We start from the raw sequence: 16,742 nt of genomic DNA on the forward strand, positions 1-16,742 counted from the left end.
ACCAAATCCAGCAAAACGACGCTAAATGCACAAGAAACACTACTCTTGATGCAAGTTTGGCCTGCAACCAGGCACAAAGCAATGAGATGCCACCCGAGGTGACAACTAGCACAGGACCTTAAAATAAGTTCCAAGCTAGTGCTTCTAGAATGGCTCCACCAGGCTTCCCCTCTTCCTGAGACTATCACACCAGCCTCTAGTTCAGACCTTCAGTGGGGCTGAAGACACATCTGGGTTCCAGAAGCATCCTCATGGGATTCTGCAAGACCACAGCACGCTGCCCCACACGCAGACTCCTGCAGCACCCAGCAGGGAGGATCCTCATCGCCGGGCCAAGCTGTGCTTGCCTCCCAGCGAGGGCAAATCGCATAAGTGAAGGAAACTCACGCGAGAACTCTACAGCCAATGACTCCTCCGTTTTCCTCTGTCTATAATTTTTATTGAACTTCTTAAAATAACATGTGCTAGCTTGCCTTTGCTCTAAACTTGTCAACATTTATAGTAGCAGAATTTGGTAATTCCTTTGCCAATGCTGTTTCCAAGTGAATTATAAAAATATATGTATACTGAAACAACTGAATATAACACAAGCTCCCAGATTTAGTCACTCAAGTGACTGAAGTTTTTGTCTGGAAAACATCAAAGTATGTGTCTACAGTCTCCAGGGACAACTCATGTTCTGCAAGACTAATGACTACACCACAAGAGCACTGTAAGCTCTATTTTGGAGCAACAATGAATATTTATCCTTACTACTGACCATTACTCCTCTCCACTGCCCACCATGATGAAGACAGATTGCTCTCTCTGAGCCCAACCTAGAGACACCCTGAAATGTGAAGAGACCACCAGAGCCGATGGAATTTAGATTTGAGACATCCAAAATACACGATTTAGAAATTAAGTATTTCATTGATCAAATGGACCTGGCACAAAAAGACCAAGATGACTCCCAAGTTTTGGGTTTTTACTTTTTCACCGTAGTTTTGTGAATATTATTCTTCTTATTAAAGCAACTACCAAACAGTAAATGCTCAGTGCAAAGATAATCAGATTTAAATACCAGTTCTAACACGGAGCTTTAGCGCTTGTATGTTAAATTTAATGGAAAAGCTCCTAATTAGCCACAGTTCCTACAGTGTATTCTCCTTGGCATTCTTTCACAAGATGCTGTCCCAGTGGAAATGCAGTGGGTACTACCCTGAAATGAACTGCTCCAGTACAGCCAGATTCCCACCTTAAAGTAACAAGCAGTGCCACATGCACCCCCTCCTAACAGGCTACCAAATTCATTTCTATGCAAACCCAAGGAAACGTGGAGTTAACTCAGTTTAAAGAGTTACAGGAATTCACTTGGCCACTGTTCCCCGGACTCGAGCTGTGGAGCAGACACGCTCTCAGATTTGCCCACACACACTGCAGTTACATTCAGAAGTGCCCAATGTCTGTCTTCAGGGAGCTTTCACGTTCAGAATCCTGGGTTGTTTTCCCCAGGCAGAGCCCACAAGTGAAGTCACACATCATTTCCTGAGCAGTCCCCTCTGCAACTCCGGGCTCTTCAATCCGGCAGCCACTCATCGCGATTCAGGCCACAGACAACAAGAAAATGCACACAGATAGAAGCAGCTTTGAGCTGGCCCTCCCAGTTTCAACACAGAAACTAACAAAACCAGGAAAAAAAAATCTCAACAGATTACGCTTCAGGCTTTTAAAATCTGATTTCCCCCCACCCCTCCAGATTGGGATCTCCCAGACATGCTGCTGCAAGTACTGCTCGGGTGCTTGTGGATTAATTATTTTCTTATGCAGCTAAGCCGGGTTTTTTCAAGCAGCATGATATTCTCATACTTGAAACAAAAAAAAACATTTAGACAAGGAACATCAGAGCCATGATTCATCAACTCCCTGAGCTCTTTAGCTGTTATCAAAGGAAGTAAATAGAGTAGTAAGGCCACCCCATCTATTTTGAAGGGTACAAGAAAGCTCACTCCCCCCGTTACAGCCAGAAGGCACCACCACAATGTCCCTGCAAGAACACCAGCCACTTCTTCCTTACATTTGAAACCTAGGGCACAGAACGGTTTTCCAAGTGGCTGTGTTCAACTAGGAGCTGCCTCAGCTCGTGCTGCAGCACGGCCCCATGCTACCTCCTCCTGCCCTACCTTCCCCATCCCGGTGGGCGTGCTGGGCCGTGCAGCCTGTGTACTCATACCTCAGCATTAACACTGCTGCTTTTCACTTCCATCATCAAAAAGCTCCAAAAAGTTACTTTGAAACTTAGCCTCGATTAACAAGCAAAACCCTAGTTAACCGATGACTATTTACCTTAAACCAAAGCAAAACTAATGTATTTGAAGACTAGCCCACAAATGCCAGAAAAAGCTAGCGAGGCCCTGAACTATCACCTGTACTAAATGGAAAAGTAAATGCTGTATCATAGATTTACTTAGTTTTAGCATTTTGTTTCTAACTAGGGTTTCCCAAAGCGGGGGATGAGAAACAGAGAGAACAGCGTAAGGAAAGAACTCAGCATCGGCAATACATCAGAAAAAGCAAGAAGCTAACAACTCAGGGTAAAGAAGAAGCTGACACTAGTGTCAATTCATACTTCACACCATTATTTTCAGGGAGGTTTCGGGTTCTGTTCTCCAAACCAGTTCCTTTGGCTTCCAAGAGCTGTGCAGGCTGCATAACGCTCTGCAAAAAGCACTTCAGAAATATCAAGTACTGCTGAGACCAGTAATCCTCTCTCCTTCAGAGCGAAGTTCAGTCACGGTTGGAAAACGAAAATTGACCATTTAATCCCAGAGATTTACACTGCATTTCTAACTCAGATCTCAGTGCTGCAGAAGCTTAACAGAACCATTATTAGACAATGCTGAGAACTGAATGCAAAAAGGGGTACGGCTGCTGCAGCTGTACTCCACAATGTCAAACAGATTTGTATGCTATTCTATACGGTCGTTTTCAATTCATGACGTCCACATATTGTATTATAAGAATTCATCTTTCCTTTTAAGTTGGATACACAGTGATCTCCGCTCCATTTAGTGTTAATGGATGAGCATTCTAGTCTGAACTTCCTGAAACGGGAAATAACTCGTAGTCTAAACACCATTATAGAAAGAACGGCCATCAGATTCGCTTGACAATTTACATTGTCAAAGCAGCAAAACGAATTCACTTGGAACATTTTAGGTTTTTTCACAGGAAAAAAAAAAAAAGCAATACAAGAAAGTTTTATACAGTTGCCCTAAGCTAAATTTCTCTGGCAAAATACCTGTTTCAGGAGCCCTGCAACATACCCATCTTGGTATATGCCTTCTTCCTGGTGATTATGGCCTGGTTTCACCGTGTTATCACATCTCTTTTAGTTTGGCAAAAGAGAAACAGAACACCCACTATCTTCTCCAGCCTCACACCTTCCCATCAGAAAACCGCTTCCTCCAGTTGCTCTTTTCCCTTCTGCATGCTCTTTCCATAATGGTTATTCCCAAGCTATTCCCCAAAAGAATGGGTAAAAATAAACTGTGTTCTTACTCAAGAGCCACCTCTGCCATCCAGGGAAACAAAAAAGGAGGAGTTCAACAGCTGCTGTACACGTAGCTACAAGGCTAGCCCAACCTAACACCCCCAAACCATGATCTGCAAGGCCCAAAGGGTGTTCCATTAAACCATATTTACTCCCTTTAAAAATACTCCCAAACTTTACTTTGATGATAAGGAGGCTTAAAAACACATTCAGCTGACAACGCTCCATCAAGCGTCGTAAGTACTGGTCTTGAAATCAGAACATCAAACTGCTACCTTGAGGACCAGGATTCTACTCCAAGTTCTGTAAGCATGCCCAGAGCCATGCAGCAGACAAGTGTTTCGAGCGTGTAATGCAGCTTCCTCTACTAGGAGATGATGGGAAGGCTTCTAAGCACACTGAACACTATCGTTGAACACTCTATATATTCTGTATATATAAAATACTGTAACATTTGACTCAAATTAGTATTGCTCATACAACTTGAGGAAAGAATCTCATTAAGGTTCCTGTTTTCACAAGTCTCTTCCTTACAAGCCTCTGACAGCACCAAAACAAGCACGACACCCTGCAGGAGGAGGCTCTTTATTTCTAGGTGTGGAGCTAAAAACTCGTAACAATCTTTTTGCTCACCTAACTTCAATGAAAGAAAAGCTTCTGAACTTAAACACCAAACGTCCTGTAATATGTGTGCATGCTCACGTAACACACAATGTGCTTCCCGAAACTGACTAAAAAAGTAAAGGAAAAGAGAATCAGTCAAGAGTTTTCCTGTTCAGCAACAGAAGCAAAAGTTCTTGAGGGAACAGTGGGATTATTAAAAGCAGGAATCATTGCGTGTGCGTGTAGTCAGGTACGTACAAAGCTTCTATTCAAAACAAATGTGACATTTCAAAAGTATCTACTTTATCCTTCACTTACACAGTTCCCTTCACACTTAAATTCTCTGTGAAATGTGACAGAGCCTCACAAATCCATGCCCACGTAAGAATTAAGTCAGTCTTACAGAAAAACTACAGACAGGCTGTTCTTTCGGAGAGCTTATGAAGATGAAGTGAGACTCATTACTAAGCGAGCTGTTTTATGCATCTTCCACACTTTTCGGAAATATGAGAACTTCTACCTGCACAGGGCATCAAAGCCTGTTCCCAGAAATCTGTCAAGGTTGATTTCCCTTAATTGTAGAACAAGGGCTCTATTCGTTGGCTCTACCAGAAGCCTTCATATTCCCCAGCCACTAAAGGAACTTGCCACCACAGAACCTGCCCAAGCACCAAACAAAACTTGCTCACAAAGATGCATGGACAAAGTCATTGCACACTCAGAGCCGTGCTTGCTGACACCCCATGCTGCCCAACGACATCCCCCAGTTCTAACAATGAACCAAACGATAGCTATTTACAGCCACAACATGCACGGGGACGCTTTTCTCATCTAATTGAGGCGCACAGCACAGAAACCTCACTTCTCCAAATGCTGAAGTTCCTCCAGTTCGGACTTAGAGGATGCTCTCACAGCGTTCTTTCCCAGGGCGCAGGCCACACCTATGTCCTCTCTCCGCGTTTCCACAAAGCTTTCCTCACTCTCCTTCGCAGGGAAGTTTCCTCGAACCCTTTTTTGTTTTGTTTTGTTTTCCAACCGAGGCCTTTCGCAAGGAGCCCGGGCACCGGGCGGGCAAACAACGGCCCCCGCCCCGCACGCACCTGCACGCCGAGGGAGCGAGCACCGCCGCCCCCGCAGCCGCCCCCGAGGGCCCGGCCCGGGCTCGCGCTGTCACACCGCGGTGAGGGCTGCGGGCCCCCTCCCGCCGCTCACCTTGAGGATGTTCTCGTAGATGGTGGCCCGGAACTCCAGCAGCGCCTTCTGATCGAACTCTCGGCCGTGGATGATCCGCATCTGCTTGAGGAAAGTGGACTTGCCGCTCTCCCCGGCGCCCAGCAGCAGGATTTTGACGAGGCGCCTCACGGCCCGCCGCTCCCGGGCCAGCATCGCGTCGATCTCCCGGCTCCGCCGCCTCGCCTCCCGCTCCGCATCGCGGCTCCGCTCCTTGCCCTCCCGCCTCGGCTGCTCTCGGCCCGTGGCCTCGGCCGGCAGCAGGCAGCGGCTGAGGGTGCGCACCACGCCGGACATGGCGGCCGCGCGACGGGAGCGCTCACGACGCCGCCGAGACCCCGGGCGGCTCCGCCAGCATCGGGCGGAGGCCGCCGAGACGCTGGGACCCGGCAGGAGGAGGAGCAGCCGGGGGCTAAGGGCCGGGACCGCCCATTCCCCTTCGCTCGGCGGCGGCGGAGGGAGGCGGCGGGGTGCGGCCGGCAGGGGGGAGGGGTGGCGGCGGGGCGCGGCCCGCAGGCCCTGCCCGGGGAGGGGGCTCCGTCGCCCGGCTCCGGGCTGAGGGAAGAGCCGCGGGTCCGGGTAGCGGAGGGAGCGCGCCTCCGGGCACCTCGGCCCGGGCTCAGTCGGCGGCGACCGCCTCCGGTCCCGCTGAGGCACGACGGGGCGGGGGCGCGGCGGAGCCCCCGGCCCCTTCAGTCAGGGAACGCCGCCGCCGCCGCCTTGCGGAGGGAGGTGCCCGCTCGGCCCCCGCCCCGCTGGCCGTGCGTCTGATTGGGTGGTACTAGTGTCGCTCAAAGCTCCGCGCTTTCCATTGGTCGAGCCGCCATGAAGGGCGGGGTTAAGTGAGAGACGGCTCAGGGCAAAGCAGGGCGGGCAGCGCCGGGAGGAACAGGGCGGGGAAGGGCGGAGCTACCCGCTGGAAGGCGGAGCAAGATGCGGGAGAGCCAATCAGAAGCGGGAGGACGGGCGCCGTGAGCGCTGTGATTTCTGGGGGGCGGGGCCTGGGCGTCTATGGGAGAAGAGCGAAGGGGGCGTGGCCTCAGCCGCGGGGTGTGACGTAGAGTCGTGACGTCCGATTGCGTCACGCGCCTTGACGTGAGGCGCGCGCTGAGGCGGTGGGGTCTGGCGTGTGTGTAACGGGGTCTGCGCTCCTGGAGGGAACGCTATTTGTAACGTCACGGGAAAGTGTGCGGTGTGGGCCTCCCCAGCTTCAGCCAGCACTGTGACCCCTCCTGCAGCACACTGGAGCAATCTAGACCGGGCTGACGATGAGGCGGGGATTAAAGTACCAAAGTACACATCTGAATGAAAATCCCCTCTGTTGCCTGATTAGGTGCTGGAGGAAAAAAAACCAACATAGTTGTAAGCAGCTGGTGTGTGGTTACCAGACAGTGGCAGGGGCCCAGCACGTGTCCTCATTTCCACTGCACGTTGTGGCTCTTACTGATTTCATTCTTTTGTCTTTGCTTCCAGTAATTTATGTCATGAATTCCTGATCCAGCTGTAGTGTCAGCTGCCCTGCCCTGCTGGGCCTGCACCAAGCGCTGCAGCAAGGCGGGCTGGGCCCACACAGCGCTGGGGGAAAATACCAGAGCAGTGGGATTTCACAGGAAGTAAGGGCTGTCCACAAGCCTTATTGTACCGCAAAAGAACAGGAGGTCACAGGTTTAGAACCAAATAAAGCAAGGAAAACCCTTCTGGGAAGCGTCAGGTTGGCTGTCGCTACGTAGAGTTGCAAGCATTTCCCCAAAGAGCGAATCCTTTTCTTCCTAAGAGAGGGGACTTAAAATCTCCGTTATGTTATTGCTGGAGTCAGGAGAACGGCACAGGGTTCTCAGTCGTGAGCCACTCACCGCAGCACAGGAACTTCCATCAGAAGGCTGCTAGCCAGGATTCCAGATTGAGACACAGCTACAGCTCATCCCACGTGTAAAAATACTGCTGTAATTCACGAGTCTCCCCGCTGGATGTCGTCATTGCCCTACGGGAAAGCAGTCAGACCGGGACAATGCGAACAAATCAACCCCCAAATTTCCCGTATCTGTAGGTCTGATTTGGGAACAGCTGAGCACTCAGGACTCCCGCTGGAATCTGCAGATGCTAAACTGCCTGCAAATCAGGCCCTGTGTGACTGTGAAGTGCCCAGATTGGTGTTTCTGATTAGCTCCGTTTCTCTGCCCCACCAGCTTTGTCTGCGCCCTGCTTGAGGTCCTCTTTAGCCTTCTGAGGTTCTAAGGGTTTTTGACAGAGAATTCAAACAACTCTGAAGCCCAACTCCCATGATAGGCCCGCTTTGTCTGTAAGTGGGACTGAAATTATGGTATACAATAAACTCATCAGAAAAATCAGTTACCATACATCCTTAGCTCTATGCATTCATCCATGAAAGCTGCTATCAATAGCTTACATCTAATTGTCGAAAGACCCACCCCTCCCTCTTTCCCCTGGAGCACTGTTGTTGCTCGTCTAGTCATTCAGAGTCTGTTGTAAAACCAGGACAAAATAATTTTGTTTACTACCGCAGAGCTGCAGCTGTACTCTGCTGAGGGGCTGGGCTGAACCTCACAAATGCTGTGATGCTCCATTCTGAGTTTCTGCAGTTGTTTTGTTATGAGCCTAAGCAGTAGGTGTAAGCACTCATGAAAGAGGCTATAAGAGAGTTTTGTGCTCAGTGTCTCTGTTTCCCTATTATATGCCAAGTTTCGTGTTTCAAGATTCCCAGCTCATCTCCTTTCTTTGGGCTTATACTGAAAACAATTGATATTGGTACAAAACAATAAAATAATACTAATGTTTCATTTTTCTTTTCCTCCTTTTACCTTCCCAGTTTTACAGGTATACATTTTTCTTATTTCAACTCTATTTTCCTTTCCCCCATCTCTATTTCTTCCTATCATTCCCCTTCTCTTTTTGCTTTGACTCCTGTAAATCTAAGTAGAGGAAAAAGCAGACTGAAAGATGGAAGAAAATAAAGGAGTGGAGGTTAGAAAGAGGCGATGAGGGCAACGTGATTTCCATTTCCCTTGTTGGCCACAAAGCAACTAAATTATGAGCAGGAAAATGGGGAGCTCTTGGGAAAGGGCTGGAGCGTGAACTTCTGTGCCCCTGGGCCTGAAAACAAACAGTAGAAGATCAAAGCTGAAAAGTTTTATGGGAACTGGAGAAGCTAGTGGACTGCTTGTACATAAAGACCTTATTGCAGACAGCAATGACATCTGGGCAGTTCGGGCAAATGATCAAGAAGTTATGGAAGAAGCCCCAGTATTGAACTCCAGTCAGTACATCCCTTTTTTTTTTTTTTTTTTTGTGATCTTTGGAAACACCCGAGGAGGCCATGGCCTGATGAATGTCAGCACAAAGTGCAGTGGATGAGGAGGGTTGAGGTGCCTGACCTTGGCTCTTTCTCTCACTTTCAAATGCCACTTATTTCTACATGCAGGCAGGATATATGGACGAAGCCCTTGAAGGCATGCAGAGCTAGCTGTTCAGTGTCTTGATGCTTGTAGTTGACCAACCCCAAATTTCTCCCAAGTTCTCTGGATGATAGCTCATTCTTTACCCAGTCCGCTGTGACTTATGCCTTAAAAACTACATTCTGTCAATGTATTATCAATATCAATGGAGGACATACAGCGTGAAGGAGGTACTGCTACCATTTCAACTGAGAATGCAGCTAACAAACACTACAAGTATTGCAAAACAGAATGTTTACCCATACCTGAGACATGTCTGTTGTTCTCCTGAACACTGTCAGACACCGTCACTGCCAGGAGAAATATTTTGCTCAGTGAAAGCAGGTAGCAAATATAACAACAATAAGGATATGCCTACCAGCTTGCAGTAGAGCACCATGCACGATATTAGAGCTAACTCTAAAGTAATTCAAACTTTGGGGTTTAGGCAAGAAACCAGTAATTGTGAGACTAACAGCAAGATAAAGCATGCACTAATGGAATCACCTGAGCTGATAAATCGCCCACCTTGTCCTTTCTGACCACTGTGCTGGGTGAGCAGCTGGAGTCAAAATACTGAAGTGTTGTTACCACTGGGCAGCACTCCCAGCTCAGCCTGACTTGTTAAAAGGTTCTGGGGCCCTTGAATTGCTCATTGTGCATTCAGATAGCAACCCCTGTAGATCTGGAAAAGATTTATGATCCTTTTGCTTCTGCAGATTCTGTTGAGATCATGACTCTGCCTATCTGAGGAGGTGTGGGAGTTCATACGCACTTCAAGCCCTTACCTTAGCTGGTAGATTTGTGATGTTAAAAGAGCCATATTCTCACTGCATTCTCAGAAGTTTTATGTGGCTTTTTCAATGACCACTTCTCTGCACATTCCCCATAGCAGAATGAAAAAATAGAGGGAGAAACTAAGTGATGTTCTGTTGTGGAATGTAACAAAAATAGTTTAAATGAATCAATTATTTTCTAGCAACCTCATTAAGTACATGGGAACCTTCCAGGATTTATATATATATATATATATTGTACTACAGGCACTGTTATCTTGGCTGGATGTTTTCTGCACATCTTTATAATCTCTATTGTAATTTGCTCTTTTTCAGCAGTCCCAGTTCTCTGATGAAGTGCTTGCAATCTTTGCTCCCATGAAGTCGATGAAAATTAAGTCTCCTTCTCTGGAGATACTCAAAACGTGCCTGAATGCTTTCCTGTGCAACCTGCTGTAGGTAACCTGCTTTAGCAGGGGGTTGTACTGAGGCATCTCCAGAAGTCCCTTCCAACCCCCATGATTCTGTGTTTCTCTGATCTCTCAGGAAAAAAATACACTACATAGGGAATTTGTATCTCAATGTTTGTCTCGTTCATTTTAACGTTACTTTAATATTCCGTGGTTTGGGCCACGCATCCACATTTTTGACTCAGATTTGCACAAACTCCTTGAGCTTCTGAGCATCATCATCAAGACATTGGAAACAGGCCAAGACAAAGAACCACAAACAGCCTTGTCATGGTATTGCTGGATGAAGACTGGGTGACCAAACAGTGCTTTCAAATTATAATCATTTTAATTCGGTGTTTTCGGGGTTTTAATTGTGTTTTCTTTCCCTTTTGCTAGCTCTGCAAGCAGAGAGGCTGCCGAAATCCAAGTTCATGCTTCTTGTGAGTTCACAAGCCTGAATTCTCTCGCACTGGCCCAACCTAGATGGCATCAGGCAGTAAAAATACCAAACCATGCTGTGAGGCTAAGTATGACTGCTTGTTTTATTAAATTTGCAGCCACAGTGTTTTTCTTTTCCGTGTGATATTTTCATCTTCTGTCCCACAGAGAATACATTACTCATATACATAAAATATGTGAGTCGTGGCACTTGTAGTTAATTTTCACTGTTTTCAGCCTGCTTGACAGTAGCCTGTTCTCCTTCATTACACACCAGCCAACAAGTGGATTAGTTTACTTTCAAAACACAAAACCTCATGTTAATCCCCAAACAATTAATTATTGAGAGAAGACAAGCATATTTTTAACCCATGCTGTGACTTTTCTACTTCTATCGTGCATGAAAGCACAATCTGTGTAATTCCAGGCGTGTCCTAGTAAGCATCCTGCAGGCTCTGAATTCTTAGTGTGAAGTTGTCTCGATTACCCATAGGGATGGTGTGTAATCTGGATTTGGAGACTTTAGAGAGATCGGACAGTGAGGTTCTGCTTGAAGGTATTTCCTCAGAGGGCTGTGGGAGCTGAGCAGGGTTCCAGCTGAGTGGGGTACGCAGAAGTCTGGCACCTAAGAAACAGCACAAACCCAGCGTTAAGTTCTGAAAGTGTTCGGACCTCTGATTTTGAGTACAGAAGACCCAAGCAGTAAGTATTACACCCAGCTCAGGTGCACGTTTCATTTAGATGTCTGCTATGGAATTGTTGGAAAACAAGGTAACTTGATGTTTCTTCTAAAGGAAGAAAAAGGCAAAAAATCTCAAAAAGTACAAATGCAAAGCCAACCAAAATGGAACTTCCTGCGAAAAGAGCACAACGTGTTTGCTGCCAAGTTATACACATTTCTTTCTGCATTGTTTTTAAAATTACTTTTCATCTGGTGATGCAGAGCCAAATATCTCCATGGGTAACACATAGCTCCCCAAACTCGGAGGAAATTAGCAAGCCTTAATAAAATTTATGCATGGCTTGCTATTGCAGTTCCACATCTAAAGGGAAAACAGATGTTCTCTTTAGTTATTCTCTTCATGTCCAAAGAAAGCTGTTGGTTACAGTTGTTTTTAAAAATGCTGGTGCTGCAAAGATTACAAATGATGCAGTTTTTACAGTCCCACTCCAAGGCTGCCTGCTACCCGGAATCGCTGAGGTGATGCTTGCAGATGCCATGTCACCCACTTACTAGCCTCATATTTCTTAACACCTACACTTTAGGAAGAATAAATAGAACAGAGTCCACAGTATTCGCCTGAGCCCATTAGCAGGCTGAGCCGTCCAAGCCCTCTTGCTGAATTCACTGCTGAGTTCCTCAGCCCAGGATGTTTGCAAAGGAAAAGCAGAATGGATGCGCATCTGAGAAGCGTGCTGTCACCACGTCACTAAGTGAGACTCTCAAGGCTTCAGCATGAAGAAGGAAAATCATGCTTCTTCACCTCGTTCACCTGGCTCCTGCACTTCCCACATGTGCATTCTGCCTGCATCATTATTTCCCACTGCACAGTGCAGACGGGCAATCTTTTCTCTTTCCATTTTTACACAGATATTTTCAAGATGTGAAAAAACGGTGGCACTCAGAGTAAGTGTTTGCCATCTGAAAGAGATTGCCACTGCAAACAGGGATGCATGCATCCACATATATCTTCTGTTTGTTCTTTACTTTGCAGATGGGCATCAAACACAGAGGCTTTCCACATGTTAATTCATCGGGCTGTTATTCCTGTTTGCTTCTACAATATGTTTATTCATTACTCTCTCAATGGGGGGATCCCAAGGTTTCTTTATTCCTCCCAGCTACCAAATGGACATTAACATGAAAAGCAGGTCCCTGTCAACAACCAAAAAAAAAAGTCCCAAAAGAACAGCAAATGCAATAAATCCTCGCCTTTGGCTTAATATCCTTTCAGAGACTTTATCCAAACAATCCATTTTAGTCTCTGAATATTCATGTTCTTCAGACAATATGAAAAGATAAACACTCACAGCACGCCCCGATGTGACTACGAGCTAATTAAAGAATTATTAGTCTCCAAAAGTGGAGAAAGATGAGATTCTGTCATTTTAAAGAGATGAGAGCAAATGATGCAAAACCTGGGTGGAAGGAATGCGGAGAGGAGCTGGCAGGAGCCAAGCAGCTGAGTGATCTGCATTTCATTCAGACAGCGTTTCAGAGTCCACCTAGAGGAGATTAAGTATCCTGTCCTCTCAGCACAGAGAAGGAGAAACAAATTGGGCATCACCACAAGTGGGGTGGCAGGGAGTTAATGAGGAAAGGAAAAATACATTTCGCTTTGCAAAGGAATAAAAAATGAGTAAATGAAGGATCTGAAATACACTGGACGTGTATTGGAACACACCTGGGAAACTGTGCTTGAAGAGTGCTGCCTGGAGAGGCCGCGGCTGCAAGGGCTGCACATCAGAGAGGTGATGCCGGCAGCTCAGTGCTGCATGCTGGGGCCAAAGGCTCCGCTTGGAGCTGCCGTGTGTGGGCAGACCGCTCCTGGGTCCTGTGCCGTGTCATACCTCTGACAACAGAGTGTGTGGAAAACAGCAAGGTTGCATGAGAGGACTTTCATTTTCCAATGAAGGCAGGTTTTTAAAACACCTACTCATTAATGTCAACAGGAATTGCTCCACACCTCTCGTAATTTGCCTCTCAAGGCTTGTGCAGAACCAGAGTGACAGATTTTGCTGTTAAGAAAAGAAAATTAGTAGAAACCACAAGAAACAGAAGAGGGGCGAACTACTATATTGCCTCACGTTAAGTGATTGCCATTAATGATTTAACAGTAAAGCTCAATTAAATGAGTACGAGACATTGACACATGCCAGCTTCAGCGCAGTGTCATAGGAACTCCTGAGTACGGATTCCATAAAGCAGGAAAAACTCTCAAAGGCAATACACCATCATTGTTTTTTCTGTTCCAGACAGAGGTTAAATGTGTCAGGGCACGTGCCTCTGCAGTCCCAGTGGAGATCAATTCCAACCTGAGAGCCGTGAGCGCCAGGCATGACAACACCACGTCCCCACACGAGGCTGCTGCTTCCCACCAGGGTTAAAAGCAGGGGCACACGCGGGTTGGGGATATATCGCCCAGCAGTAGGCAAAGCCCTGGCTGTCAGCTGGTGGGTGACGTATGACCTCTGTGTGAATGGCACAGGCCCCGCTGCGTGCTGCTCTGGATCTGCTGCCATCCCATTCTGCCGAGAACGCGTCAGTCGCCGATCGCTGCCTGTGTGTGAGCGAATGCAAGAACACGGCCTCTGGCTGAACGTTTAATTAATGCTTAAGTGACTTCGTGCCACCAGTGAATATCAGCATCCAGTGAATATCAACATTCCTCGTTTTGGGTAAGAGCTGGCAGTGCTATTTCAACATTACGCTCAGATAGCGTCGCCGTATTCAGATATCATCTGATGATGAAAGAGCACAGTGTGTGGTCAGTCACCGTCCCGGTAATTTAGGAGAGCGCAGAAAAAGGAGTGCTGGCTTCTGCCTGTCTCCGCGTTCGTTATTTATGCACCGTGTCATTTTGATCTTGTTGTTTGCTTGTAGCTTTGGGCTGACAGTTCCCCGATTCCAAAGGCAGTTCAGCCCCTGACATAAAGCAGAAGAACAATGCACAGCTCCTGTAAAACAACAGGGCTCCCCCCGCTGCTGTCAGAATGCAGGGATTAGATGCAGAATAATGCAGTCCCTGATCAAACCTGCAGCTGTAATTCAACCTCTGGACAGTGCTGATGCCATAAATTTGTGAAGAAAGTGCAGCTCAAGCGATTCGTGAACAAGAGCTGGTGACTCCAATTGAATTACAGTTGTGGGAGCAGCCGGGATCCCCCTGCACCGAATCATTACTAATGAGAGGCAGAGAGTGATTACTTACAATTTTAATGAAATTGAATTTTAATTTATAACCTTGGCTAGAAGAGAAGGAGGAAGAAACATACAGTGAATATTTGTGGGTGACAGGGAGAGCACAGCCTGAAACCCAAAGCAAACAGAAGGAGAACGCATTCTCCCGAAGAGGCAAGATATTTTATCTTCAAAAATATATTCATATTTTAGCAAACGGTTGTGATACAGTGAACAGCGAAGAAAACTATTCTCTGTCACAGTCCGGATGATGAAAGAGCTCAGAAAGAAAAGGCACAAATCTGTTTTCTGCAATTCATTTATGATGCTCAGAAGAAGGGGAACTGTTGAGCTGGCTCTGAAGCCATCACAGCCCATTGTTTTGGCACGAAATCAGCAGAATGAGAACTACAGGCACTGCTGACATATTCTAATCAAATAATCACATGGAGCCCTTTCTGAGCAAGCCTTCCAACCTCAGCACAAAGCACTTATTCTCTCTTGGAAGTAAAAGCGTAATTAACACTAAATACTGGTTGAAACGTAGTCATGTTTCTTGCTGTTCCCCTCGTTGAGGTATCACTCTGCTATTTTAATATCCTTTTTAATGTTGCGGTTTCAACAGGGACTGCAGTAAGACATAGGCAGGTTGAGAAAATGGTGTATGGAGTTCATCTCAGATACGGAAGGGCAAAGAGAGAGGTCAAAAATGAAAAACTTGAGTGAGGAACACAAACCGGGTGAGGAAGGGAGTACTCGTGGCTCACAGCACAGGCACACGAGTTCTGCAACTCGTAATAGGAATCTGCAATTCAGAGATTGCTGGGGAGATGTGGGATGCAGAATGGAGGCGTGAGACGTGGGGCGTGCAGTGAGGGTCACACAAATCATGGCGGACAGGAGAGGTGCTGAAAAATGCTCCAGCTTTTGGCTTTACATTTATTTTACAGAAGGTAAATCAATATCTCCTCACCCCAATGCACTTGTGTCATATGGCTTTCTGTTATGAGGTGACCAGGGCTTGAACATGTCTCTCCTTGACTGAAAACAGCTTAATCCAGAGATTTTTCTACCACATGTCTAAAGCATGGCATTACTTCATATCACAAGATGATGGGACTCAACCTGGTATTTTATTGTACAGCTGTGGAATCAATGGACAGAGACTGCTCATATTTATGCAAGAAAACACGCGAAACGAGTGAGAATTTCAAGACTAAACTATTTTGTTGAAAGGAAGAGTGTTAACAGGAGATATGCTGTACAAGAGAGGATGTTCAAAGGAGCAGCGGAGTTCTAGTGGAAGAACCATTGTAAAAGAGGTGGCTGCTAAGGAAGGGTCATTCCCTTCTTACAAGTGTCACAAATTGATTTCACACGAAAGTGTATTGTCATGCACATTCACACGCAGCCTCACGGCCTAATTGATTTTGGGAACCGAAGCTGTATCACTTCACCACTGGAGGGAGACATGATTCTTTTGGAAAGCTGTAAAACTTGGGCCACAAATGCGCCTCAGCAAGGAAAGGTGAAAAAATAATCTCAAGAAATACAGCGGCTGAATTTGATCCAGGCTGAACACCGTAAATCACAGGTTCCAATAACAATGGGAGTACAGCACGAATGAAGCAGTGCCAGATTAACCAAAATACTCTCTGTTTCCACTCTGATCAATACTGAATCTCACCCAGGTGCCCGAACTCAGCCCAGCTTGAACGCACCACCAGTGTCAGTCTGTTCTTTTCCCTTCTTCCTCTCCCTCCCATCACTCACGCTGTGCCTGCAGAAACCCATTTGCAATGCTAAAGTCTCAGGCTGATATTTTCTAAGCCTTTATCTGACAGAGACCTTAAATGTGACCAAAAATGTTCCTGCAGATGGCATTATTGGAGTTTTCATTTAACCCCGAGTGACCTAGTGGCACGTTTTACAATCATTCAATTACCCGTACTACTGCTCGAAAACATACGTGCTAAAAAAAAAAAAAAAAAAAGTAAGAAAATAATTATTTGTGGAGCTCAAGGTCATTGGCTGCAGGAGGAAAGGAACCCATCAGACAGCTCAAAGTCACACAGCTCAGACACTGCTGGAGAAATGACAAGCGTATGGGCGTACTTCAGAGAGGGGCTGCGGCACTCAGCGCCTTCTGCCCTAAACCCCCACACCCTCTGTGGGTAGCACAGGCGCAGCCGTTCTGCTGGAGGAGCTGGCAGCAAAAAGCAGCTCTACCCGACGTCGTGTGGCAGGTTCCAAAGAGTGCAAAGTTGTGTACGGACGGACACACGCTGTGATGGGGCGCACATGTGCACACAGATGGGTTTGCACATGCATGCACAGAGATTCACGTGCTTCACTTTA

At 46.7% G+C, this 16,742-nt stretch overlaps 2 protein-coding genes across 2 annotated transcripts in view; both read right to left on the reverse strand.

Annotated features, from left to right (window-relative positions):
* Positions 1-6,082, reverse strand: part of GNA12 (G protein subunit alpha 12) — a 39,910-nt gene extending 33,828 nt beyond the window's left edge. Inside the window, exon 1 of the mRNA XM_021411445.1 lies at positions 5,348-6,082. Within this exon, the coding sequence (XP_021267120.1) occupies positions 5,348-5,662 (315 nt within the window). The 5' untranslated portion in view covers positions 5,663-6,082. The remainder of the gene's footprint in view (positions 1-5,347) is intronic.
* The window catches only part of CARD11 (caspase recruitment domain family member 11), a 112,635-nt gene continuing 106,339 nt past the window's right edge, over positions 10,447-16,742 (reverse strand). Inside the window, exon 26 of the mRNA XM_021412031.1 lies at positions 10,447-11,108. The gene's annotated coding sequence lies outside the window, so the exon portion shown is untranslated. The remainder of the gene's footprint in view (positions 11,109-16,742) is intronic.

Source organism: Numida meleagris, chromosome 13, assembly GCF_002078875.1.
Source record: "Numida meleagris isolate 19003 breed g44 Domestic line chromosome 13, NumMel1.0, whole genome shotgun sequence".
Taxonomy (NCBI): domain Eukaryota; kingdom Metazoa; phylum Chordata; class Aves; order Galliformes; family Numididae; genus Numida; species Numida meleagris.